Source organism: Falco punctatus (genome assembly GCF_963210335.1).
Source record: "Falco punctatus genome assembly, chromosome: 13".
In the NCBI taxonomy this organism is placed as follows: Eukaryota; Metazoa; Chordata; class Aves; order Falconiformes; family Falconidae; genus Falco; species Falco punctatus.
In genome coordinates, this window is record NC_137593.1 from 160,922 (window position 1) to 187,903 (window position 26,982).

General features: G+C 41.1%; 1 protein-coding gene across 1 annotated transcript; it reads left to right on the plus strand.

The window, feature by feature from the left end:
• Positions 1-615: 615 nt before the first annotated feature.
• Positions 616-26,566, plus strand: TM4SF4 (transmembrane 4 L six family member 4). Its single transcript, XM_080409477.1, has 5 exons — positions 616-17,490; positions 17,745-17,834; positions 20,063-20,196; positions 21,966-22,155; positions 22,448-26,566. Exons 1-5 carry the CDS (start codon positions 17,317-17,319, stop codon positions 22,463-22,465), a joined length of 606 nt encoding a protein of 201 aa, XP_080265603.1. The 5' UTR covers positions 616-17,316; the 3' UTR covers positions 22,466-26,566.
• Positions 26,567-26,982: the final 416 nt, after the last annotated feature.

The window sequence follows — 26,982 nt, forward strand, 5'->3', positions numbered from 1 at the left end:
TAACACTATCATTATTGCTACATGGGGGGAAATCTTGAGCCTTCACACAGAATAGATTTTCAACTGCAGATTAGTTACAGATAAGCGTTTTTCATAATGCACTTGAAGGTTACCTAATACTCATTTGACACAACATGACTCATAAATATTCATTTGACACAATATGACTCATAAAGGGTCATATTGTGGCCTTTTTTTTTTTGCCTAATATTCCCTAGAGCTGAAAAAACTCAGAACCTGTCTGCAGCAGAAACCCATCAGTCAAAACTGTTTCTGAGAAGCACATAAAATTACAAAAATCCTTCTTCTGCCTTCAGCGCAGGCTCTGTAAACTACCTGTCAAAGAATAAAAGCTTTGACTGTAAGTCTGCGTGCTCATAGGAGGACATCAGTAGAAGTAAGATGCCCTGTAAATCCTGCCAAATACGCATGTCGCTAAACTTCTTTGTCAGACAACTGTTACCACAGTCATGATCACCAGACACTGCTCCCTGGGCTAGCTACTGCTCCGCTGCTGCCTTGCATCTCGCCAACACTACTGTTACTTGAGGTTGCACCGAAGAAGATGGCACTCCAAGCAAGACCAGCCTACTCATACGGGGACATACGGTGTCCTCAGGCTGAGGAAGGCCTGTGACTTCCCTCATGCTGGGGAAGCATTTTAATGATCTGTTGTTAAGAACTGGGCACCCCAACTTCTACAGCTCTGCTCCAAACACAGCAATTTTTGCTCATTTTAAAATGTGCTTCTGCACACTGATTTGCCACAACCTCCAAAATTCCCTCTTCCCTTTGACAGGACCAAGGCATGACCCACTCCTCCTCCTCCTGACCAACAATGTATTCCAGCAGCCAGCTTTGCAGCCACCTGCTACTGCAAAATCTAGCCCCACGGAAGGAATTCCCTCTCCCCCTACCGCTAGGCAGCCACAGCTCCAGCCCAGGCTTCCTAACACCCATCGGAAGTCAGTGCCAGTTCTGAGGTGCCTTTGCAGGTCTAGCCATAGACCATGTCAAGACAGATCAAGCACTCCCCGTTCCTCTTTCAGTGTATGTCATCCCAGCAAGCCATGCCCTGGCTCCACACAGCACACATACAAACACATCCAAAGTTTCAGATGCTACACACACCTGCTGAGCATTAAAGCAAACACCTTTAACACTGAACTAACCTAAATTATCTTTCTAAGCCTACAAAAATGTACAGGTTTATGTCTGCTTTCAAAGCTGCTGTGTATCTGGATGTTTTGGTTTCAGTATTACTCAGCACACAGATTTTCCTGCTTTGAAAATAGGAAATCCACCAGCCCAACAGGTAGCCCATTAGTCCTAAGAGTCTGTCCTCTGTTGCTCAACTTGGACACTACTCCCACTGATGTAATTCAAAAGTTTCCTCGATTAAAGGCTACAAGCATGGGTGTGCATGCAGCTGAGTATTTCAAAATAGCCTCTGTGAGCCATGCTGTGGACTTCTGCTTCTTTCTAAAAATATGTCTCAATAGACAGTGGGTGTGCCACTGAATGAATGACTAATAACTTTTTCCTATAAGCCCTAATAAGGATTAGAGGGAATGCTTGCTCTTGGAAACAAGAAGCATTATGGTATTACAAGATACTGCATCTAACAGGTGGGTGTGCAGAGTGTGCCGACCTACCTGCCAAGACAATGAAAGCAGTAACTTCTTCTATGACAAAAATACAAACCTTCCCTTTTTCCACATATTTTTCAAGCCAGCTATCATTTAGTTACATAGCCACAGTATAAAACAGAACTACGCAAGTTTTCGGAACTATGAGGAATATTAGGAAGTACAACTAGGCAAAGCTCAAATAACTAATCAGCAAGAAATTAAAAATGCTACTTTGTTTTTCTATGCATAATACTTACAAGGTATACCAATACATATGATTGTATCTACACTTTTGTGAAGGGGCACTTCAACTGAAAAATAACTTAGAAGCAAACCCTTTGTATCATATGCCCTAGAAAATTATGTAGAACTGAACATATTATTGTCTTATTTTGGGGCTATTTTCCATTATTGTTACTACATTGTAACACTTGCTGTACATGTGACAGCAATGCATGTTGTCAGGGATAACAACTGGGACAGTCAAGAAAAAAGAGATCACTTTTAAAGAAGTCTTTGTCTTAAATCTTTCGTATTTGTTACTTTTTAAAGACTAACAACAGTTCTGAAAACATCTGTCTCCACATCATCACAGATATCACCAAAATGTGCCACCACTAAGGAAGTATCATTTCTAGGGTCTATCAGCAGTATTAAAAAGATCTCATTTTCAAGTGGCACAGGGGGAAAATAACCACTGAGTACAGAGCATCAAGACTGGCAGCAGATTTCTCATCATTTGAATCTATAAACCAAACCCCACTACATTCTTAATGACTGCTTTCAGCATAACGTGGTGGAACAAGCATGTGAACCCCTTTGGTGAATTCTCTGGCCTCCACAATGCAAAAGTCAGGGCAGATATGCAACATCATCTGGCATGCTACAGGTTCAGACAGGAAGTCATCAAGGGAGCTTGCTCTAAAGAGCAGTAGGCTTCCTCAGATGAGCTGCACATAAATTCTCACTTAGCTTTGAGGAAGGTGGCTCTTCACCATCAGGTGAAAATGACAGTGTTTTAATCAGGTGAAAACAGCAGTGTTTTCAGAAGGAAACAGAACACTCTTGTGTGAGCAGCACAGTATAGCGGAGGGATATGGAGCCAGACTAAGTACCAAGAAGTTACCAACATACCTAATGGCAGAGATAGCTGAGACACAACAAAGATTTCTGCATGAGGGCTACAAGTGTTTCTTGAAAAACGTGCAACTAATCCAGCTGCTGTTCATACTGAAAGTTGGTTGCAGTTCACATACTAAACCCCAAAGATTTCAACTGGCGTACTGGGATATTAAGCACCTTGAAATTTAGGTCACTTACTCTGTTGCCTAAATAGAAATTATAGGTGACTAAGTTTAGAAATCCAAGTTTGACAGCATTGTCCTTAAATTGTACCTGGTCATAAAGAAGAAATGCAATCTATATCACAGAAAGCTGAGGAGATTCAACATTTTGTCCTGGTTTCAGCTGGATTAGAGTTAATTTTCATCTTAGTAGCTGGTGCAGCACTGTGTTTTGGATTTGGTGTGAGAACAATGTTGATATGACACTGATGTTTATACTAAATAAAGGACTTTTCGGTTCCTGGGCCCTGCCAGTGAGAGGCTGGAGTGGCACAGGAAATTGGAAGGGGACACAGCCAGAACCGCTGACCTAAACTAGCCAAAGAGGTATTCCATACCATATATATACGCATGCTGAGTGTATGAACTGGGGGAAGAAGGAGGAAGATTTGGCGTTATGGCATTTGTCTTCATGAGTAACCGCTAAATGTGATGGAGACCTCCTTTCCTGGGGATGGCCGAACACCTGCCTGCCTATGTAAAGCAGTGAATGAATTCCTTGCTTTGCTTGCATGCGCAGCTTTTGCTTTACCTATTAAATTGTTCTTCTCTCAACCCTCAAGTTTTACACTCCTTTCCGATCCTCCCCCCCAGCCCTCTGGCTGAGGGGGAGTGAGCAAGCAGCTGCGTGGTGCTTGGTTGCTGGCCGGGGTTAAACCACGACACATTGACACTAGTCTGTGATGCTTTGACAAATGAAGTGGAATGGTTTATTAAAACACTTAAGGAAAATATCATACATATTAGTTACTTCCATTTAAAGACAGACAAAAAGCTAAGAAAAGCATGCTGTTATAAAGCAAGAGTTTTGACAAAGTGCAGATCTGCTGTGCCTGGAAGCACCCATTCTACCTGCAAGTGTAAGTGTGGCTCTGAGCATGTGAGCAAAAGATGAAACTTCTATACAACGAGAGCTTCTCCTGCTCTCAAATTCTGGAGAAAGCGCAATTTCATTCCATGTACATACAAAATGGCTTAGCACATTTCAATGCTGTTGTCAAATTTACAGGATGAGCTCTGTACTCAAATTAAAGAGACTGGTAAGACAGTAAAAACATCAGAATACAAAGGTGCAGGTGAGTATAAAGACCTCACTGGAATAAGATGACATGTCATGTAGCTTTGAGTTACTATAGATAATTATATTGCAAGAAGTATACAAAACTTTTGCTCAAACAGGCAAGGGTGTGACAACAGCTGAAGCACTTGCATGAGGTCATACAGTAATGACAGTCAGAGGAGCTGAGCAGAATCCCCTGTCAGGTCAATGAAACACAACTTGGCATGGTATTATGACACATACTGGTGATGATCTAGAAGAACCTACTTTGCTACAACCAAGCCATAAGATTTACTGAGGTTTTAAAATATAATCACCGTTTAAAAAAAAATAAAAAATAATTCCCTCCCCCCTAAAGAAAAAAGGAGTAAGATACTGGTTAAATTCTGAAAACAGTTATTCCCAGATGCTCCAAATGATGTAAAAATTAGCTGCAAACAAGTTTATAAACATACAACAATGAAATCAATTCACACACATCGAACTTGAAACTATTAAAAGAAACCCTTAGTAGCATATACATTAAGTCTATTCTTGGTGCCTAAAAATCACCCCAGACTGCCAGCAGTGCAAAAGGGAAAACAGAAACATACTTAAAAAAAAAAAAACAAACAAACCACGCCCCCCGCCCCCGCCCCCAACACCTCTACCTGGTATAGAGGAGCCTGGGCAGGCTCAAGAGGTGGGCTCATGCAAATCTCATGAAGTTCAACAAGGCCCAAGGCCAAGTACCAGGTCCTGCATGCAGGTAGGAGGAGCACCTCAGCACACAGACCAACAGTAAACATCATACATCCAGCCAGCTCTCACTCACACTCATTTTAAAGGAGCTGAATTTCTCCAAGATCAGCCACATCCTCCTGAGGAAGTATCTTGTTAATTAGGGCAAATTCAGACCTCCTGTGCAGAACAAGCTGCACCCAGCACAGCCTCATTTTATCTTAAACTCACAGGGACTAAGTGAATATGATTGGAGACAGTTATCTTAATGAAAATAGCCATCCATAAAAGTTCAGTGTTACTGACTACTGACTAATGTTACTGCCTGGAGAGGCCCAATACCACAACAGTTAGCTTTACAGTCTCAAGGCGCAATTTAACAGCTGACTTAACCTGATCTAACTGCAAATTGTTACTGGAGATTCAGTCCCGTTCTCTACTTGCAGCTATATATTCCTGCTTAGTCTCCAATACTGGTCCTGGCATCACTGCAGCCTTGCTTGGACCAGATCAGAGAACTAACCTGGATGAAAACTAGCTCTGTGGTGGAAATTAAAAAACAGTGAACAAACAGCTTATTTTCAGCCAGACCAGTCCCTCATCTGTTCAGATGAGTTCATCTGTACAGATGAATGAGCATTGCTGCCAGAAGCCAGCCAGTGCCATGTATCTTGGTCTTGGTGGTGGTGGAAGCCCAGATGAACAGGAGCCAGCTGCCATGCTGTGGTCCCAGGCACAGCAAGGAGGTTGAGCTCTGCTGCCCAGGCCACCACAATGCCAGCCCTGGAGGCTGGCATTCAGCTGCAGCAGCCGTGGCACTCCTCTCAACAGGGAATGCATGTTCTGTCCTCTTCTTAAAGTATTAAAAACGTAACAAAGGGAGAAGGGAGAAAAAATCAAAGAAGCTTATCTAACTGTCAAAGAGGATAAGAGTCTATAAACTATTGTGGTATTTTTTCAGATACCTGTTTCTGCAGCAGAGGTGCCCTCTTGAGTGTTTCTCTTATCAATGTCTCTCACTCATAAAAAGATGATGGTGTGTTGAGCAAGTACAGACATTGGTGACAGCCAGGGAAGTGGCCCATGAGGCAGAGCAGTGACCAGAGGTGGGCAAGCAGCAGCAGGAAGCAGCCCATCTCAGAGGCATAGCTGATCTCAGGCACTTGTGACAGAATGAGATGTAGGAAAAAGACAGCTTAAGAGAGACAGACATGAAAAAAATTGAAATATTAAATCTAAGGGCTGCTAGTCCCTTGACCTCAGGCCAGCTTCACAAGGGTCAGCATATTTTTCACCATGACATACAGATAACTAACTAGAATTATTTCTAATTTATTTCTAACATTTTTTTCTAATCACTATGAACAAGACCAGAAATAGGCTCCCAGCATCATCATGTTTGCACTGTTAGGATCCACCACAGCCTTCACATAAAGACAAATGCAACAGAAGCATTGAGCCTTTGAGGCCACACAGCATGCTCTGTCCCAGATACTTGGTATTAAAACAGGAGATGCATTATCTCTCAAAACAATATGAGTGTTCTGAAGGTAACAGGGTACAGCCTGGTACCATATCATTAAATATTAACACAAGTGATAACTGATCTACTCAAGGTGAGTCAACTCTGACCACAGTTTTAACTATTTGCAAAAAAGGAAGTTTAACAAATCAAGTCTAAGCACATAAATTATTGTAAGGCCATGCTACATTATAGTTTTGAGAGCAAAGATGCATCTGAAAAAGATCAGAACGTTATTTTGCTGTTGGGAAAAAAAACCACCAACAGGTGTTTTACAACCATCCCTGAGCTTGCAGTCCTAACAGTTTTATGGAAAGACCCAGTCTTTTGCATTCAAACCGGATTACTTCCATGCTTTCAGAAAAACAAAACAAAACCCTAAACCCATACGTGATATACCTCTGAAATAAACAGTGTCCTGGTAAACTTCTCTCTAGGCCTTCTAATTGCATGGTAGCTGACTTCAAACTTGAAGCAGAAACAGGAGCAAGAGGGTTTTTTATAGAATAGATTAACAGTTACCTAGCTCTAGTCACACTAGTAAACACAATAAAATTTCACGGCAGAAAGAAAGAAAACAAAAAAGCATTATGTTTCCTACAGCTGAGATCCTGTACGTGCTTTTAGTATGGATGAACTAGCACTATCAATAGGCTCTTACTCTCAATTACCTATTTATTTTTGCTGACATTTGGTTCTCAGCAACGTGTAACATTACATTCCCTACACAACATGGTTAAGTGCCAATATTTATCTGTTCATGATATGGAAATTTATTGTAGTTGCCCACTTATTACTACACAGAAAAACCTTTCTTCCACTCACTTCAGTCTTACATTTACTGAAACAAAGTTACCCAGGAAGCAGAAAGAGTTGTCATGGAAATAAAACCGATTTAACAGAGATTGCTGCAAAACCTCCATTAATTAACCAATTTATGGTAAAGCCATTTGTCCTCTCATTAAACGTAGTTGGTATCATTTCAATGACACAACAACAAAACCACAGCAGCTCGTCACTTCTTGTATATTCCATCCTTTAGTGAGAAATGCATCAGCACACAGTCTTGCACCATTTTTTTATACTTCATCATAGTGTTTAAACTGAAGTGGTGAAAAGGAATTCACGATTTGTGTTGACTTTGAGCACATGTGTGAAGGTCCATCTATAAAACTGCATATAATTTGCTCCTGAAAAAAGCAGTAAAAACTTGTCTTGCTTGTTTTGAAACAAAAAAATTTGATTTAGAATATAAGTTTAAAAATAGTTTTTATTTCTGAAATCCAAACTATCAAATTCTTTCAGAAAAATGTATTCAATACATGTTTCAATGTTTTCAATAACTATGTTGACAAAATGAAATGGTCCATGTCAAATCTCAGGAAATAAAAAGAAACTTCAAAGTTTAAAGTATAATAAAAGATAGATCTTTGAAATAGTTAACATATTCCAACTCTACTCTTGACAGGATACTAGTACACTATACCTGAAAACCATATGGGCTTTCAATGAGGGGGTAACAGCTAATTCAGTTTCAAGCTGGGACAAACTTTGCCTACAAAAAACAGGAAGGTAGAACTAAATGAAGGAACAGCTCGAATATCCTTCTGGTTAGCAACAATTCAGCAACAGAGCCCTGTCTAAACAGATACTGCATAGTGATAATGACAAGAACTATGCTCTAAGGAAGGACAGAGCATATCCAGAGGCCAAATTTTTAGTGCCAAGGATCATTTGAAGTTTAATGTGGATGTTTTTACCAGCAGTATCATTCTACCCCTAGCCTGGCAAATTTGGTAACAACAAATCAATAATCACTAACCACGAACAGTACATAATACAAAACAGTTCATGCACCTTAGACCATCTGGATGTCTATTTACAGAGCAACCAATTTGTTGCTGTACCTAATGCAAATTTCATGATTGCAAGGTGATTTGGTGGAGGGTGAAAGTGGAGTATGAAAAACACACTACCCCTCATGTGAATGTTCTGAAAGGAGGAACAGGGTAAGCTTCTCAAAGCTGCAACAGCAAAGGAAGAACTGAAGGGGTGAAGACATCGGGTGAAGGTGTAGAGGATCTCCCACCCTCCCTCCAAAGCTCTATTCGAGAAATCCAAGCTAAAAAAAAGTAGTAATAGACTAGTAACAGCGATAGCATGTCATGTCCTTGCCTCCATGGGCTCTTCTCTGGGTGGCATGGGCCTGTCAACAAACAGCATACAATTTGCAAAACACTCAAGATTTTATACTTTTTCAACTGGTTCATAAAAGGAAGAATACAAACTTTCAGAGAATGGGTGAGAAATTAAGACTTGCCATTGCATGATCTCTGTCATTTTTAAATTTATTTGTTAACTGAGAAATTGATGAGCAACTGTAACAGTGCAAAGGCAAACTGCTCAGGTTCTGCTCTCCACTACAGCAGCAACTACGGGATAAATCCACTGCAGGTAAGGCCACTAACATGTCATATGTTGCCCACAAGGATGAGTGCTCCAAGAGTCTGTGGAGCCTAATGCTGACAATAGGAAGTACAGAGACTGCAAGGTCAAGCCACCAGCAATTTGAGACAAGTTGGGTAAAATGATGCACTGTCTTAATTGTGCTGTTTGAAGAAAGATTTTGGTAAGACAACCCAGTTCTGCATTTCTTCTCCAACAAGGCTTCCCATGGACATCAGTGGGAACCATGGATACATACAGGGTATGTAACTAGACCCTTAATGTATAACCAAAATTCAAACATTTTATTTGTTCTGGAAAAACAAAGAAAAAAGTCACAATTGTGAGTACTAGGCACCTCAAAGCTAAAAACCCAGCCGGCTGCTTCCTTTAAAAACTTCTTGATTCTTGCTAGCAGAGGAGCTCAGTGTGGAAGAAAATACTATTTGGTCATGAAAATCTCTCTTTTGAACAGGATTCAAGCAGAGGATAGTTAAAACAAACAACTGAAGAGGAAATGAAGTGTAAACATGGACTCTGACCCCATTCTTATCAAATGTCCCCAGTGAAATCAGCAGGGGAGAAGGACTAGCCAGCTGGAAGCATGTTTGTAGTTATGAGTAAGATAAATGAGAGACATAAAGCATGCCAGTTTCACACCAAATGGATTAAAAAGAATGCAGTGCATAATAGCATTCTTATCATCAATCAAAAGCTGTACAGAATTGCATCCAAGTACATGGGAGATACAGCTTGGGAGATGGGATCCATGGCAATTCTTAAATATGAACAAATGCAAAACCATAACAGTCTTTCAAATTTGATCCAAAATGGAAATGGGAATTATCCAGTTCCACAGAAAAGACAGCCTTCCTGCCTTTCTTCAGTCTGCCTCCCTACTCAATCAGCAATTTATGATCTGTAATGAGAAGTGCCCTCATTTCAGACAGGTGATCTGGAAGTAAAACTGAACCTACCTATACCAATCAGACATTCTAAGTATCAATATCGTAACATAAGATTAACATCTTTTACATCATAGAAATTCTTTCCTGCAAACCAGGGTCCATTATTTTCCTCTGTGACATATGAACCATTTCTACATAAGGGATTTTAGACCAAAGATGTCTTTAAAGCAGACACATCTCTTACAGAAAGATGGGTGGGAGAATGAAAGGAGCCAATGGGCCACAATTGTGCCATTTCTGTGGAGGATGGGAACAATTCACCTGGACAACACAAATGGAGGATACAAAGCCAAGCAGCAGGGATGCAATTGGGGAGAGATAACATCAGTTCACCTAATGTGCAGCTCACACACCTCCTCTCTACCACAGGAGCCCACATGGTGTTGAAGAGCATATGGGCAATGTTGTTTATTAGCAACACAAACAAGCAGCAGAAATTAAGAGCTAGTTCTCCTTTGCTCCTATTTCCTCCAAGTCCAGAAAGAATGATGGGAAAGAGAGGCAGGTATTCTCTTCCAGGGTAAAAGCAAAGCAACTCCACATAAATTTGCTGGATTGTTCCTGCTTTACACTTGGGGCCACTTAGGCCACAATTTGTTCCTAGGTAAGATGAATTAATGAATTCACAGGCGTATTTTCCTCTCAATTGCACTGGTATCTAGTGAGGGATAAGAAAGCCCAGACTTTATCTCTGGAACCTACCTTCCTTTAAGACTATGCATGCACTTGATGTTTGCATCCCAGTAAAGACAGAAGCAATCCCCACTGCATCAGCACTGACAGGTGCAGCACTGGCTGGGGCAGCAGCTGCAGCCACTGCAGCACCCGTAATAGCATTGCTACCATTCTTTCAGTTATCGGCACCAGAGAAGCCAATCAAAATCTCAGCAGTCTGAAAGTCCACTTAAAAGGAGGGTGGGAAAGAAAAAAACCCAGCAAAACTGTCCAGCCACTACCTGACCAGATAATAAGGATCTGAGCGCTTACAGATGCAAAGAAGGAAATTACAGGTTCAGAGACGTAAGATGTGAAAACTTATTTAAAAGATATTTGCTGTTGCAGAGCACACGGAAGTATGATAATTTGAAGAGGCAGACATTAAACCTGTCAGAAACAACAATACAGGGATTAAAATCTGCCCTCACTGAAACTGGTGGGAACTATGTACTTCATGTTTTAGCCAAGATTTCACTCAAGCAACAGTAATTTCAAATTCTCCTGTTTTCAAAGCTTTACAGAACTTCTACAAATGTTACTTTACAACTGAAATTTTCTTGCAAAACATCAGGTGCACTGACTGCTAGAAAAAAAAACCCAGAAGCACATCAAAGCATTAAAAAACACAACTTTTTGGGGGTAACACACATGGAGGCACAGTGTATCACTCCATTCTTCAGAAACTTACCAAGTCAGGATGAATGCTGCTGGGCTCTGAAGACATATGATGAGTGACGAATAGTCACTCTGAGAAAGAAATTAAGGAAAGCCATGAGCAGTGACAGCATCCAGTGATGCCTCCCCTGCAAGGCAGGAGAACTAGTTCATCCACTGGAAGAACAAAAGCATCTGCTAAGAACATGAGGCAGATTCATCTCTTTCTCAAACTTGAAGAAACTGGCATGGTTCCCCAGGCATCTCTTGCCCGTCTGCCTACTTCTGTAAGGTCAAGAGTAAGAAGAAAACCTAAATTATACTCAGCAAGAGAATGACTGCCTGATAGACAGTTATGCTCTTCAGCACTCATAGTGATAGGAAGAACATGTAACTAAACTCTGCATAACCTCTGTAAATAATTCTGATCTTTATAATTTGTGGGACGTGACAAAAAATCATAGCAAAACTATAAAAAACACCACCACCACCCCACGAAATAATTAACAGATAACTCTAAAAGAAATGGTTCTTTTGTTCTCCCATTTTGGAAAACACCCTCAGGTGCAATTTCAGTTTTCAATGCTAACTATTAAAAGTCTTTCAGTGGTGCTTAGATGGCCCTTTGTTTCTTTGTTTTCTGCTACAGGCATTGTTATTTACAAAAAAGCAATGTTGATTAATATGTAACAAAACACCTTCTCTGCAAAAGGAAAAAAAATAAATATCAGAAGACTCAACAAACACAACAGCAGCAAAGAGAGGCATTACATACACAAAGTTACCTAATTTTTGCTTACTTGAAAGTAATATAAATCAGAGATGTGTCAGAGGTTGCTTAAGGGGCCACATGTTTATTTGTTACTGGTTGTCAGTTACTTTTGGCCCCATGGTTACGAGTATGCCTTGAGGAGAATGAGGGAATGGGATTATTAAAACCTTCACAGAAGATGTTCCACACAGAAAAGGGCATTTGTGATTAAGTTAAACGGGCAGCAAAGGTGGATAAAATGGGAAGTGACAGAACATGACTACAGAACAGTAAAAGAGCAAGGAAGTATAAAGCTGAGTTAACCATAAAGCTGGAAAAGTCCAATCAGTAAAATAATTTTGTATGTAATTTCACTTTAAATGAAAAAGTCAGTAACTTAAACATATGACTGACACCAATGGAAATAAAAATTATTTTCAAATATTTTTCGCTAACAGAAAGGACTAGACTATCAGATATCAAGAGTGATGTCATGGAGTAAAAACTTTACTTGGAATAGGACATAAAAACTCATCTGACCTATTTCCATTCTCAAGAGAGGCAGAGGAATCTCCCACTCTGAGCTGGCCATTATCCACCTATAGTAGATAGCCTAGGACCTAACTAATTTGATCTTCCTTGGAAGCTGAAATTGTATCTAAATTCTGACTATTGATAGCAGACCTGCCAACACAGGACATGAATCCAGGTTTGTTTTAGTTCTAACACGCCTTCCAGCCCACTTCTCTTAAATACTCTTCATTAGCATACTTTGCTTTTCTGTATTCACAATGATGACTACGTGCAACTTAAAGTACCACCCAGGTCAAGCTGCATTTGTCAAAGGCTCTTATCTGAACAAAAACGTCAGGAAGAGAACAAAGGTCAAACAAGATACAAAGGAAACTGCATTTCACCAGTCTGTCCTCAGAACCCAGGGGAAGTCCAGCTGGGACAGGAAAACACCATCATAGGAAAGCCCACAATACCAAGTTTTCTCAGACATTTTTCCCTTTTCTGCTTTTGCATGCCTCATCAGGCAGCTATCCCCCAGGTTTGACAGAGGAGTCTGTGAACAGAAAAGGGAATGAATGTCTCCTGCGTCAAAGCTGTGAAAAAGGGTGCGATGATGGCTTTTACTTTGCACATAACACAGCTCCATTCACGCAGCCCTGCTCTTCCAGCATCTCACTGATACACATGCTGTATCCATGCATTTCAGAGAGGAGTGGCTTGTCTGAACTGCTAGCAAAAGGGCGTAGGGTCTGTCTCCTCTGTATGTCTACCTGGGTTCATTACACTGGTGTCACAGCTGGGTGGCTTTCCTGTGTTCTGGAAAGGAGAGCCTGTACTAATGCCATCCTTCACTGCAGTGAAGCCTGGGGTAACATGAAGGGAGAGATTTATCAATTCACTCTTCTTTGTTCTCTCTTTAAAGAAAAGCAGCTTGGTCCACAGACGACTAGCCTGTTTCCAGTCCATCAATGGAATGGCACAACACAAAAGCATATACAACACCATGTTGTGGGTTCAGAGTGACTTTATGTAGGAACTTCCTTCTGTATTTCTTGCTTGAGATCAGTGTGCCACCATACACATATACAAAAGATATATATAAACACACATGCAGCAAATTTACTTGCTGCAGCAGAGGCTTGAACCGACATGGTTTCAGCTATGCTACTCTAAATCCAATCCTACCCATAAATTCATAGTAAAATCCTCCCTGGCTTAATGGGAGGCAGGATCAGTACTTCTCACAGAAGCTTATGAAGCTCCAGATATCCAAACTACATTTAGAGCATGGAAGCAGCTGCAATCACAAGAGCAAGAACTCATGACCTTGGGTCATAACTGCCTAATGAGTTCAGTCACTGACACAAGAACTGATCAAGAGACACCTATCTACAATTAAAAATTAATAGATACATCAAAATACATGTTAAGCCGCATTCATCTATCTGAACAAGATCAAAATCTGATTACCCAGATTACCTAGAAATCTGGCCAACAAAAAAAATGGAATTTCTTGTGATGATAGTACTAGTGATATCTCAGGGGCCCAGCCCAGGTACTGAGAAAAGGATGGTTAACTATAGTGTGTGCTTCATCCAGGCTAATTTGCTCTACTTTTCAGGTTACCATCTATGCTACATCTGGTTCTGTTTCAGGATCACCGTTTCCAATTATTGAATTTTCTCATTTGCAGCTACCAGCTACCATGCACTCTACAGGTTTATATGTAGCCACAGGGCATGTAGCTGTATTTGTATTTATTATTTATATCTATCAAATTACCTGTTCCTGTCATTCCTCAGTCTCCACATAGTTTGCAGATCATTGCCTGTCTGCGTTTTAAGAAACCGGGTGAAGAACTGATAAGGTATCATCACTGCTTACATCCTCCTGAAACTACCAAAACTACCCAAGTGGCCTTCCATTCTGACTATTTTTCCATAGGAAAACATGTCATTTCATCTTTCTTTGCACAGCATGGACTCTGCATGACTCAGGAGGTGGGGAGAGGAGGAAACACCCTCATAGCATACCAGAAAGGAGTGCCTTCCATTGACTCCACAATTGCTAGGAAAACACTAGTGTGGACAGGATGACACAATATTCAAAGACCAGCTCCACCACAGTTACCAGCCCTCAGAGTCTCCACAATGGAGTATTTATTCCAGGACCAGCAGTTCTGGCTAATACTTGACAATGGGCTCACTGGTCCTCCTCCCAGATAGATGGCTGGAGTTGGAAAATGTGGGCTAGAACGTAAGGGAAGAAACCCTTTGAGAGGAACTGAGCATGCAGGTCACTCAGTTTCTCCCTGGAAAAAGACTTGAGTCAATCTGAGTTTTGTTTTCCAGCTCAGGCTGGATGCCACTGCCCCTTAAGCCATCCCTGTTGACAAGTAAGTGTAACTTAAACCCTCACATAAAGGTTGGCAGTAGTTTAAAAAGACCATGCATAAATAAAAATACAGCTGAACAGGGGAGTCTGGCTAACCTTCAGTGGTACTGACAATGTTGGTAAGTGGAGTAAGAAGGAAAGAGCAGGACTGTTGTGAAACTCAGCTTGAAAGCCCGGCAAGGGCAAGAAGCATCTGCATTTGAGCCACCTGCAGTAAAACAGGATGGCAGGGTGCTGAATGCACTACAATTTAAACCTTTCCCCCCGTACTGCAAGCCAATTTGCAACTGCAAGAAAGTCACATTCTAGTCTGAGAGAGAACGAAGGAAAAAAAACCAAAGTAAGATTTGTGTTTAAGCTACAGCAAATATTTTCTCTATGCCTGTTATGGAGTCACTATACTACAACTGGGAGCCAAATTACAGATGCTCTCTACACACTGGGTATATCATGAAAGTCTATGTTGTGGTTTAACCCTGGCTGGTAATTAAGTACCACGCAGCCACTTGCTCACTCCCCACTCACTCAGAGGGATGGGGAGGAGAGTTGGAAAGGAATGTAAAGCAAGGGTTGAGATAAGACCAATTTAATAGTTGAAACAAAATAAAAATGAAAGAACAATAATAACAATGATGACAATAACAGTTACAATGAAAAGGGGAAGGGAAAGAATAACATCCAGAGGGAAGAAAGGAGCATGTGGCGCACAATGTAACTGCTCACCACCTGCTGATCAATGCCCAGTCAGTCCCTGAGCAATGACCTGCCCGCCCCAGCCAGCCCCCCAGGCATGACAACCCATGGTATGGAATACCTCTTTAGCTAGTTTGGGTCAGTTGGTCTGGCTGTGTCCCCTGCCAATCTCTTGTGCCCAATTCCTCCAGCCTTTTTGCTAGCAAGGCCTGAGGACCTCATAAGTCTCACATCAAAGCCAAAATACAGCACCGTACTAGCTACTAAGAAGATAAACTCCATCCCAGCTGAAATCAGGGCAGTCTGTTAACCATATCAGGTGAAGCATTGACGACACTACAGGTCTGGCCCTCCCAGCTGATAAAACTGCTTTATACCCTTTTGTTTCTGCAAAGAAGCCTAAAGCTGACAGGCCCAGCAGGCTCTGATTGCAAATACATTTCTTCAGCATCAGCGGTGGCTCAAGACATCCCTTGTGCCGGCTCTCCCAGCTTCCTTGTATCTGCACAATTATCGGTGTGGCTTGTGATGAACCAGATGAGGGAATTAGTCTAGATCAACAGTGACTTGGGTTTCTTTCAGCTGTCATCTGTATAAGGATGGTGCTGTGAAAACCAGCTTACTCAGCACTGCTACTTAACCTGAAGCAATAGCTCTGGAGTGTTCAAGACAAGCTTTGGACAGTTCACTATCATGTACTTCTTGGGATTTTGTGGTCGTACAAGGTAAAATCTTAGATGTTTCTGGGTTGCCTGTCTTTGAAGATTCAGCGGAGATCCACTACATGGATCAAAACAAACCCTCAAATACCTTTAAGAGAAGGCTTTTCAAATTTGAATGAAAATTTCCTGAGCTTTATACCCTCTGAGCAAAGTGGAAACTGTTGTCCATCTCAAAATACATGGAATTCCTGTGTCCACATAGAAATAGCAATCGAAGTGCATCTAACACTGTTTGCTAGGAATGAAGATCGGTGGGAAAATCATCCTAACACAAGTTCTACAGGAAAATATACAAAGTCTAAATATGAAAGAAAAGGTACCCCGTATATGTTAAAGAGCCGCAGAGCCTGCTTTAAGAGAGATGCTTGTTTGAATCAAATACTGCATGCTAAGCCATGAGGCTCTGCTTTACCTCAGCAGACTGCCTGCCACATGCAACGTAATTTTAAGTGGAAATTTTGCCTGAGCACAGATGAAATGCTGGGCTTTGAGGGAACACATTACCCTTAGAGAACACAACACAATGTAAGGAGCAATTTCACAGAAACACTTTTTGATCATTAGCCTTTATTCTGAGATACCAGCTGCAAAGCACTGCCTCCATAATAATGGATTACCTATTGCAAATCCGAGTGCTTCAAAATGACAAATGACTAGCTCAGCTTTCCCAAAGAAACGTCACTAGAACTTTTTCCATTGCAGAGCTGTTACTAACATCAGCTGATGCATTATGTGTTTTCATGTCAGTGTTTACATAGAAGTATTTTGTGTGTGAAGAAGGTCCGTGTGTTGTAAAAATTATGATCCAGAACTAAGAAGGAAATCTACCAATGACCTGAGCCCAGATAATGAAGTGTTTCATCCATATAAGTAAAATATTAACAGAGGTTATTGGTTGTCATAGTAAAATGAGAGGCTACACTGAACGTAATTTCATCTACAGACGTTCAGAAAATTGACATCACAGCTGCAAGAACATATAAATAACCAGCATGCTACATTTCTGATCGACTGCAGCAACATCTCTGAAAGGAGCATTCTACAGGCTCAGCTCCCCTAAAGGCACAGCAGAAACTGGATTTTGTAAAGTACACCAAGAAGCTCCATTTATAAAACAGTTGTAAGAACATCCGAGAGATTTTTCCTCTGCCTTTGTGTCTGCCATTTCTTTAAAAAAATCATGTGCATGGGAAGTTGTGCTAAGTGTCTGGGGACCACTCTCATCCCCCTGGCTGTGCTGTGTACCCTCGCAAACATTTTGTTGTTTTTCCCTGGAGGAAAAGTGGTTGAAAATAATCTACACATTACAATCGAGGTCTGGTACTTCGGAGGGATCTTGGGATCTGGTGTGTTGGTGAGTATATAAATTTAGACATTCCCATCTTTCTTCCCCCACCCACACCATGACTTTGCATCGTTGGATTTCCTCAGTACCTCAAATGCAGACTACAACACTGCAAATTCTTCTGTGATAAACAAGTTACAAGTCAACCAAGTTTTGCAATAAATAATTTAGTGTTAAGAAGAAAAAGACATAGGATTATTATATTTAAAGGCAAATGTCACTTGAATTCATACCAATTCAAACTGTATTTCTGTTATTGGTAGATGATCTTTCCTGCCTTGGTATTTTTGGGCCTTAAGAATAATGATTGCTGTGGGTGCTGTGGTAACGAGAGCTGTGGAAAGAGGTTTGCGGTAAGTGAGAGGAAACATGGCAAAAAAGTAAAAGCTAAATTGTAACTGATACAATATATGTATCTTCTGCTGCTCACAGTCATTGAGAGACTAGACACATGCTGTCCAGTGTGAGACACAAATCCCTGTCATTTGTTTGCATGCTTGAAAGTAGAAACAGCAGCCTCTCAAAAATTGTATTATACCTTTAGTTGTTGTTGTTTAGTGTGTTGTTGTGCCACAGGTACCACAACTCTAGACTTGTTGTATTTTGCTATCACAAGATACTTAGAGTTGCTGTTACAATTAAAACTAATTTCTGAAAGACATGCACTCTGATTTGCAGAGCATAACAGTTCTCATTTTAGTCAATTTTTGTGGGTGGTTTTAAAAATTATTCTGACAGCTGGGCACTACATTCCCAACTCACTGCAGACCCAGCAACAGGCTGCAAGTACCTCATTAGGTTCATAGCAAACTTAAGGTTGGAAGAGACCTCGGGAGGTCATCTAATTCAACCTCCTGTTTAAAGCTGGGTAGACCAGGCTCTGCTTTGAACTTATAGCTTCCTTTCGCACTAGAAATGAAAACTTTCAAATGGACACCTTCAGACACTAGTAAACATTTCAAGCATTTTAGTTTAGAAGTAAGATTAGAGAACAAATGCATGTATTTTTACTAGGAAAATCTGTTTTTTTGAAATAAATTGTTTGGCTCAAGAAGATCATTACACTTTTTTTTTTTGATAATGCACCAGGGTTTCAGTTGGGGACGGAGTGGTGGGGTGGTGGTGAGGAAAAAACAAGTAGGAAAAGAATCATGACTGCAAGGTTAACAAGGAGCCTTCCATAAATCCCATCTTCGACACTGTCTTCATGCAATCCCAACAAAGCAGGTGGAACTTCTGGGGTAGGGGGAGAGAGAATTGGAGCTACGTATCTCTCTTCACCACACTGCACTACCAATTTTCTGCTAGCAGTGAACATACCTTAGTTCAGCTCTGAAGGCCACATACAACTTGGCAACTACCAAACTCCTAAGGCCGTGCTGCCCGGCTGCCAGTCGCACCTCTGCCATGCAGCTGAGCAGGGTGTACGGTCGTACATAGGGGTGACGAGCTGGGAGCCCTTGCTGCCTGTGCTCCCACTGCCTCAGGGTCAGCTGAACCCTGCACACATGGTGCTGCCTTACAGCAACCAATGTTATGCAGTGCAGCGCCTTGTTGACAACACATGTTAGAGTGCAGCTGACCGAGAAACTGTGACTATTAATACAGTCACAAGTACTAAGTACCCCATGCTAAAAGAGTCCTGGTGGTCTTACCACAGCATGACTGAGAACTTAGTTTGTTCCTGTATGTTAGCACAAACACCACTATCATGTCTACCACATAAACATAATGTTTAAGTTAGCCCCATCATATACATCAACATAAAAATGCATGCCAACACCCAAGGCGAGGGCCTCCTGATGAGGTCTGAATAAAAGCTCACAGACCTGAAAGCACATTTCTTTTTTTGCTCCACCTATATCACTTTGATCCAGTAAAAGACACTACTTCTACCTACAAACTCTTATGGTTGCAAGTGCTTCAGAAATGAAGCAGGGCATTAGTTTTTCCATAATTTACTTACATATTAGTATATATGAAAATGCTGTAATGGAAATCCAGGAAAAATAAAGACATCCCTCCCAATCCATTCCAATTGCACTGTTAGGGCTAACGATGACAAGTACCTGCGAGGAGGTAAAGTATACTAATACGAAACCCGAAGGGAAGACTCAGGAAGGAAAACCAGAATTACTTCATCCAAATATGAACAAATACCAAAGCTAGCTTGTAAAGGGTACTGTAGATTTGTTTTTTCTTAATGCCTTGAGTGGTCCAAGACTTCAGTTTTGCTTATAATCTCTTGAGAAAGTCACCTGCTTCGGTGAACACAGGACCTTGAAGAAGTAGGCCCGCTGGAAAAGCGCTGTGGAAAGGGGAGGAGTGCCATCTATTGTGTCAGTACCCACGCCCTGCTGTCTTCAGGCAAACGCTGCTAATTCTTTTAAAGCTTTTGAATAGAATTGCAGGTACACATTACACATTCACTATGTAACTGCAAACCAGTATATTTTAGCTGTTCAGGAGTTGACTATTTTGACCGTTAAGAGATGAATTTAGGGAATGTACATTCCCATGAATAGGGTACATTTCATTGTTTGAATAAGAACAAGAATAACATTATTTTTCTCTTCATCAGATGTTTTCTTCTATAATATTTGCTACAGTTGGAGTTCTGGGAGCTGGATACTGCTTTGTTTTGTCAGCAGTAGCCCTAAACAGAGGCCCTAAATGTTTCACTGGAACAGAGTGGACCTATCCTTTCCAGGATGGGTAAGACAAGACAATCAGAAGTTATACGTGTTTAAGTTTGTGATATGATTTAACTTCCAAATCCCTTGTATGAAAATGGGAATTATACTGTTTGTCTAAAACACAGAAGCTCATAGAAGAGCCAGCAATGCACAGCAATACTACATAAGGTTCAAGAGCACAGATGTAAAGAATAGCAAGTACAATCAAAACCACTGAGTTTCAAAGGAGCCCATAAAAGAGAAATGCACAGCCTTTTAGGTTATCCTTGGGATGATAAGCAGTACACATTGCTAAATTCCATCTACATGAATAGCAGCGACATCTTATATTGAAATCCAATGGCACTCAAATAATTAGAATCTGTATGTCATTTTACCTTGGTTACGGAATTTGGAAGCTGTCCATTCCTCATACTTTGCAACTCAAGCATGTTTGCTGTCATGGACATTTACCACTTTCAGAAAGGTGTAGTGAAGAACATGAAACCCTAGAGATCCAGCTGCTCAGGGCTGAAGTCAGCAAAGGTCCAAGGGTACAGTGTGTTACCAAGGAGAGCAGGTGCAATCAGAACAGATCAACGAGGGGTGCAGTAAACCACTCATCACCTGAGAATTTGTAATGCAAACTTCCTAAGTCAAGAAAGACCTAGCAGCTTTTCCTGCATGATACACCACAAAATTACAGTTCAAGTTTAAAAGAAAAAAGGAAGTTGTATGTTACCCATTATTTGTTCATGGGTCAGTGAGGGCTGGAAACCAACTGTCTTGGTCTAATTCTGGGAGTCTCTGGAAAAATATGCTCTATTTCAAACATAACTTTGGTTGCAAGTCAAGGAATCACTTGACAAGAACACAGGAAACAACACAGCATTTAGAATATAGGAAGTGGTTAAGCAGTTCACAATTAAATCAAAATATGAGGTAAAAAATACAGAAAATACTTTCACCTAATACTGCAGTTCTTAAGGCATCTAGAACAGCAAAGGTTGTTGTTTTCTGCTGAGTGGGCAAGAGGCAACTGGTCTTGTAGCATTTGATGTTTTGATAGGAAAACTGAGTTTATTCATTTTTTATCATATCATTTTGATAATTCACTTTTTTTGTTTTTATTACAATGTAATACAGTAAATAACGACAAACATTTAGGTGTAGAATGCAACATTGCTTCCTTGTTCCTAACTGTATTTTGGGGTACTGGATTGAATGCCCTGACCCAGCATCACACCTTAGACACACACAAACAAAATATCTAATACTGTAATCAAATAAAGGCCTGGGGTTTCTGCCAAGGAGGAGTTACAAAAGGTGCCATACTCCCAAGGAGACCCTGCAAGTCCCACACCCCTGGGGGCACGCTTCCCAGGTGTATTATGTAGTGCCAGCTGTTGGCACTGCCTCATCCTGCCTGGAACTGCAACACCCGCAGCAAAACCGCCTTTGGCGAAGACACTGGCAGACAAACACCCCTTTGACACATGCCTGGCTAAGATCTCTGCTTCCCAAAACACCAGAAACAATTTGATTGTAGCAAACACATAACTTGTCTCTGATTGCTCCCATCTGATGCCTTGCCTTTTCAAATGAATTACTGCAATTGATCTAGAAACCAAAACAAAATCGTGTTCTAGATAGCCAGCACAGCACCAGTGTGATAATGGAAATTCTTTCTGGCAGTACTGAAGCTCACAGAACTTCAGCCATATCCCAACAGTGGCAACTTGGCTGTGACAGAGCCCCCTCTGTGAGCTAACATCACCTTCTTCATAATGTTTTGTTCCCTCCTCCAAGGAATTACCTCTCTAACCAGACATTGTGGAATGCGTGTCAGTCACCCGAAAACATCGTTCCATGGAACCTGACCCTCTTCTCCTTGTTGCTTGTCATGAGCGGGATCCAGGCAGTGCTCTGTGGCATTCAGGTGGTGAATGGCCTGCTTGGGACAATCTGTGGGGACTGCAAATGTTGCGGATGTTGTGGGGTAAGCAACTGACGGTTTTCTAACATTATTTTGTGCACTGATAATAGTTACATGTAGACGCCTGGCTAGCGGACAATCTGAAAAACTAAACAAGCCTTCATTCAGGGCCATGATCGTGTTTCCTGAAGTCCAGCTGAAACCCTACAGTGTTGCCAGGTGCTGAAAACATGATGTCAGTCCACACTTACATGTTCATCTGACAGTTTCCCATAACCGCTAGGAAATAATAAAAACCTTTGAAAGTCACAGGAATAGAGGCCGCTAAATCACCTCCTCGTTTTTATTCTTCCAGGGAGATGGAACTGTCTAAAGAATATGAATATTGCAGACAACCCTCCTTATCTTGGGAGACTCCCTTTTGCAACCATTCCATAAAGCAGCCCTCAGATGCATGGAAGATGAATAAGAAGATGAGAATGAAGGGCACTTCCCCCCACTAAAATTATGAAGCCCTGACTCCCTTTCCAGCCTTCCTGAAACCCCTCACCATGGAATAAAATATGTGAAATTCAGCTCTCGCATTCATATTTATTTTCATAAAACAGCTTCCATTTAAAAAATAGGGTATCCTCAGGCAAAATGTTTCCTCTCCAGAGTCAGCTTTCCAACTGGGCAACCAAATGCTGCTGGTACAAGAGCTCAGTTGTAATGCAGTCGTCTCTTATTTTCTTTTCAGGTTTATCAGATGGAAATATCCTATGTCTTACCTTTTCTTGAGTATGTTTATGTTACACAGAAGGGCAAGTACTTCTCTCTTCCAGACCTGCTATGTTAAAATGCTCTCTATAAAGAGGGTCTGTTGTTACAAAAGAGATTCGTGAATCTCATGATGAGGTCTCTTTTCTTGACTGTGACTGACACATGGCTGCAAGCAGCAGCACTGCTGTGCAGGTAAATGTAGGGTCAAAGTAACAGGCAAAAGAAGAGTGCTAGTCTGAGGTGTTACAAGTCATCTTCAACACCACAATACCCTGCTTCATCCCAGGAACATTGTGAGAAAGGCCAATTCACAGCCATTTCTCAGCATGATGGGGATCTTCACTAATCTGTAATTGATTTTCCTCCAGTCAGCCTTACCAGAGGGAACGTGACAACACAATATGGCTGAAGAAGGTGAAACTGAAAACAGAAAGTATAAGAATACAGGAGGCTTGTAGAGAGACCTTCCCAGCCTACAATTATGCCAGGGACCTCCCAAGACAAAGGTTCCATCTCTGCGTTTTACTCTTCTTGAGAGATTCCTTCTCCAGAAAGCTGTCCAGCTGTTTCTTGGATCACAATATCTCTTCCATAATCTAACTTCATGCTGTGGGAAGACCTCCTTTGTTCTGACCCTGACACCTGTTCCTTCCATTCGATGTCTCTTAGTTCTTGCCCCCAAGAAGGTGTACACAGACAGTCCTCTCCCCTCTTCCCCACGATACTTCATTTCATAGGTTCTCTCACATTTCCTCTCAGTTGTCTCTTTTTTTAGCCACAAAGAGCATTAGTATATTTAGCCATTCCTCATGCAGTAGTTGTTTCACCTTTATTTGAAGTTTTCAACCTTCCCCACTACACTCTCAGATGAGAGGGACACAGTAGCAGTGTTCCACAGTACAGGAACACTGCCCTAGCGACTTACTCCAACAGCAAAGTTCATTAGCCACAAAGACAAGGGTGAACCACAACCTGATCGGTTACTGCTGCGAATCCCACAGGTCCTGTCTTGTTAGAAGACAAGCCAATTTCTCATGCGGAACATCAACTTCAAACACTGGCTCCAAACAAATGGTAAATGAAGCCTCATTTCTAGAAAATCAAGTAACTTTCCACATCTCTGACACAATATAAAATCAGTACCCATGGAAAGGACAGGAACATACCCTATTTAAACCCAGGTACGTAATGAGAAAGCCCCGTTAAAACTTCAACACATCTATCTATTTACATGCTAAAATACATGTATTCCTTGTCTTGAATCTCTCCTGTACAGAAACTGCACAGCCTGTGTAATCTAATAATGTAGAAATATTCACAGTAAGTAACCAAACCTATTTCTATTTGTGAAAGGCTTTTAACCCCCTATTCGTGGCACTAACTAACCGCAATCCCTTGTCTAACAAAGGCTATGCAGTGGCTTAAGAGTCACAGATAAACAGGTCTGGGAGGCATCTTTGGGGCCTACCTTGTATGCAAAGACAGTGCAAACGACACTTAAAGAATTTCCAAGACATCTGTGTAACCTGTTCTACACACACCTTCAGCATTTTGTGACACTGTTCTGGAAGTTAGAAAGACTTTCTTCATACGTGAACATGCAACCTGCTGGTACAAAGCTGTTATCTTCCTGATGGGCTTATGGAAAAGTCTTCCTCTTCACAGAAAATCTTTACATATTTGGAGAGTCCTACCATGTTTTGGATCCTCACCTGTGACAAAACAAAAAATGGTCACTCTTTCATCACAACTGATGTTCCTTCACAATTCAGTATTCATGTTGTGCTCCTGCAAGCTCATTTTGCAACTTTTCTAGAAGCTGAACGCTGGACTTGTGTTGAAGTCACAATTTCCATTCAGCTGAGTTGAGTAGCTCATAACTCCTCTTCTTAAAGCTTCCAATCTATACATGAGTGCAAATGTTATTTATTCATCTTTTTGTAGAAGTTCAATTTAGCTGTGCCTGCCAGAGACAGGAAAGGCAAAAGAGAGCTGAAACGCAAAAATACTTTTTAGAAACAACTAGTCTTTTAAAAGTTAAAAAGAATAAACTATTTCCCAAAGAAATCAAGGATGAAACAAGAAGTTTGAGGGATTCAGATCAACAGATACGCTTCTTAAGAAATTCCTAAAACAAACTTTCACAAACCAGCTTGCCAGACTGGATGTCTCAAGTCTTCTAGTTCATCAATGTATTTGCCTCATCTCTTCCCTAGAATTTTCCTCCTGAAATAACGATTCCATGGCCTGTGCTTTCAGAAAACTTATGTACTCTGCACCTACTCTAGAGATATGTGAAGAACTTAAAAGTATTCAGAAGCACCAAAAGCTGGTGAGCAATATACAAAAATGTTAAATAGCTAGATTCAGGTACTATGAGTTACATTAATAAAAGTAAAGCAGCCTCAGTGATACATCATGCAAGATAATAACAGAAATTATAAAAAATCTCTTTAGAAAAAGCTGTGTCTCCCACCTGTTCCACTGCATTGCTAGGGAACTTGAGAGTACTCTTTATATCACCACCCACTGATGCAACCATCTTACATCTATCTATTCTTTAATCTGTGGTTAGCAGCTGTCCTGCACCTCATCTCCCATTTGTCTTATTTATGCGACACCTTTAGGAACATGGAATGCTTCTCGTCAGCATTCATCAAAAGGACAGGAAGCTGCATAGTGTACAATTTTGATGTATTAATAAACAGAATACATAAATCTTTTTGGGACACTTGGGATAATCACAGATAGGAAGCTATGATACCTAAAACCAAAAGCAATAGGTGCTTTATGAGTAAGTGCTTCTGAGATGCCCAAATACATGCTGGTTTTCTAACATGAAATAATACACTGCAGACACCAAGACAAGGCACACACGTTTCATCTTGCGATCTGGACTGCATTTGCACCTCGGCCTTGAGGTGTATTGAACAAGTATCAATGAACTGGAACCAGCAGCTCAGCTGACCTAGCATTTTAAAGCGCCAACAACAGCGTTCCTAAATCTGTTCAGTTATGGTTAATATCTGGGGCTCTCCACTAGCATTTAATTTAAAGGGAATCATGCTTTCCTCCATTGTTCTGGAGTAACTGAAGATTGCTCTCTGTTTTTACTGAACAAGGCGTTCAGTAACGTCAAGGAGAAGGACCGATCGTAGATGGTTGTAACAGAGGAAGAAGGTACAATGGGCCCGTGGTACTCCCAGGAGAGAAATCACAGGTAAAGAAAGTACAATGCTGGACAGGGACAGAAAGATGATGGCAAGAGAGAAACCACAAACTGGGAGATCTGAAAGTGTTAGAACAGATCACAGTAGCCCTGACCAACTTGGAACACCACACTCAATTTTAGTGTTAACAAATGTTAACATATATACGCTTACACAGATGCGGAAATCCTAGTAGCCTAAAGAAAAAAACATTAGTATGGTTTGCAAAATCTCAGAGATGCACATGTTATCTGAAGCTTCATTATTCACTCACATAAACTGGCTGCTCAGTGACTGATTGACTCGGGTGCTGAAAGCATGGCAATTTTGACATTGCGTTGCATTGTTTCAGCTAAGCATTTACATAAAAAGAAATACACAGGTTATTTAACAACTCAGCTTACAACATGTGGAGTGTGTGCATGTGATTTGAGCCTACACATTTCAACTTAGCCTGACAAAACTGGTGCCCCTGCACACCTAAACTACACGAAGTTGGGAGCGCTCTCACCTGTCTCCAATAAACAGATTGCAACAGGATGATACATTAAACACCGTACAGTGTCACCTGTCAGGAAACAATGCATTATTTACCTGGCAACTCTTTGCAAAAAAAATTGTTTCTAAAATTAGGAAGTAACATACACAAAAAGTTAAAAGACATCTTTTGCTCTCGGCTAAGCAAATGTCTGCTAACATCGTTCTGTGTTCATTGCCTGTCCACAGTTCAACTTCAGCTCCTCCTTTGCAGCTCCTACACTGCTGGTGGTGTAACCAGCGACAAGGTAAATGACGGCAAACTCCAGAACGTCTGCCACCTGAGGAGATGGGGAGAACAACTTGTTCTGTGACATGTATATGGGGAGTCTTTACCCCAGAGAACAGACGTGGTACCACAGTGATGGATGTGAATAAAAAC

What these genes read in the sequence shown, in the direction of transcription:
- TM4SF4 (XM_080409477.1), top strand. Translation starts at nt 17,317, where the DNA reads ATGTGCATGGGAAGTTGTGCTAAGTGTCTGGGGACCACTCTCATCCCC. An exon ending in TCTTGGGATCTGGTGTGTTG is followed by an intron (nt 17,491 to 17,744) that starts GTGAGTATATAA and finishes TGTTATTGGTAG; the next exon opens with ATGATCTTTCCTGCCTTGGT. An exon ending in ACCTATCCTTTCCAGGATGG is followed by an intron (nt 20,197 to 21,965) that starts GTAAGACAAGAC and finishes CCCTCCTCCAAG; the next exon opens with GAATTACCTCTCTAACCAGA.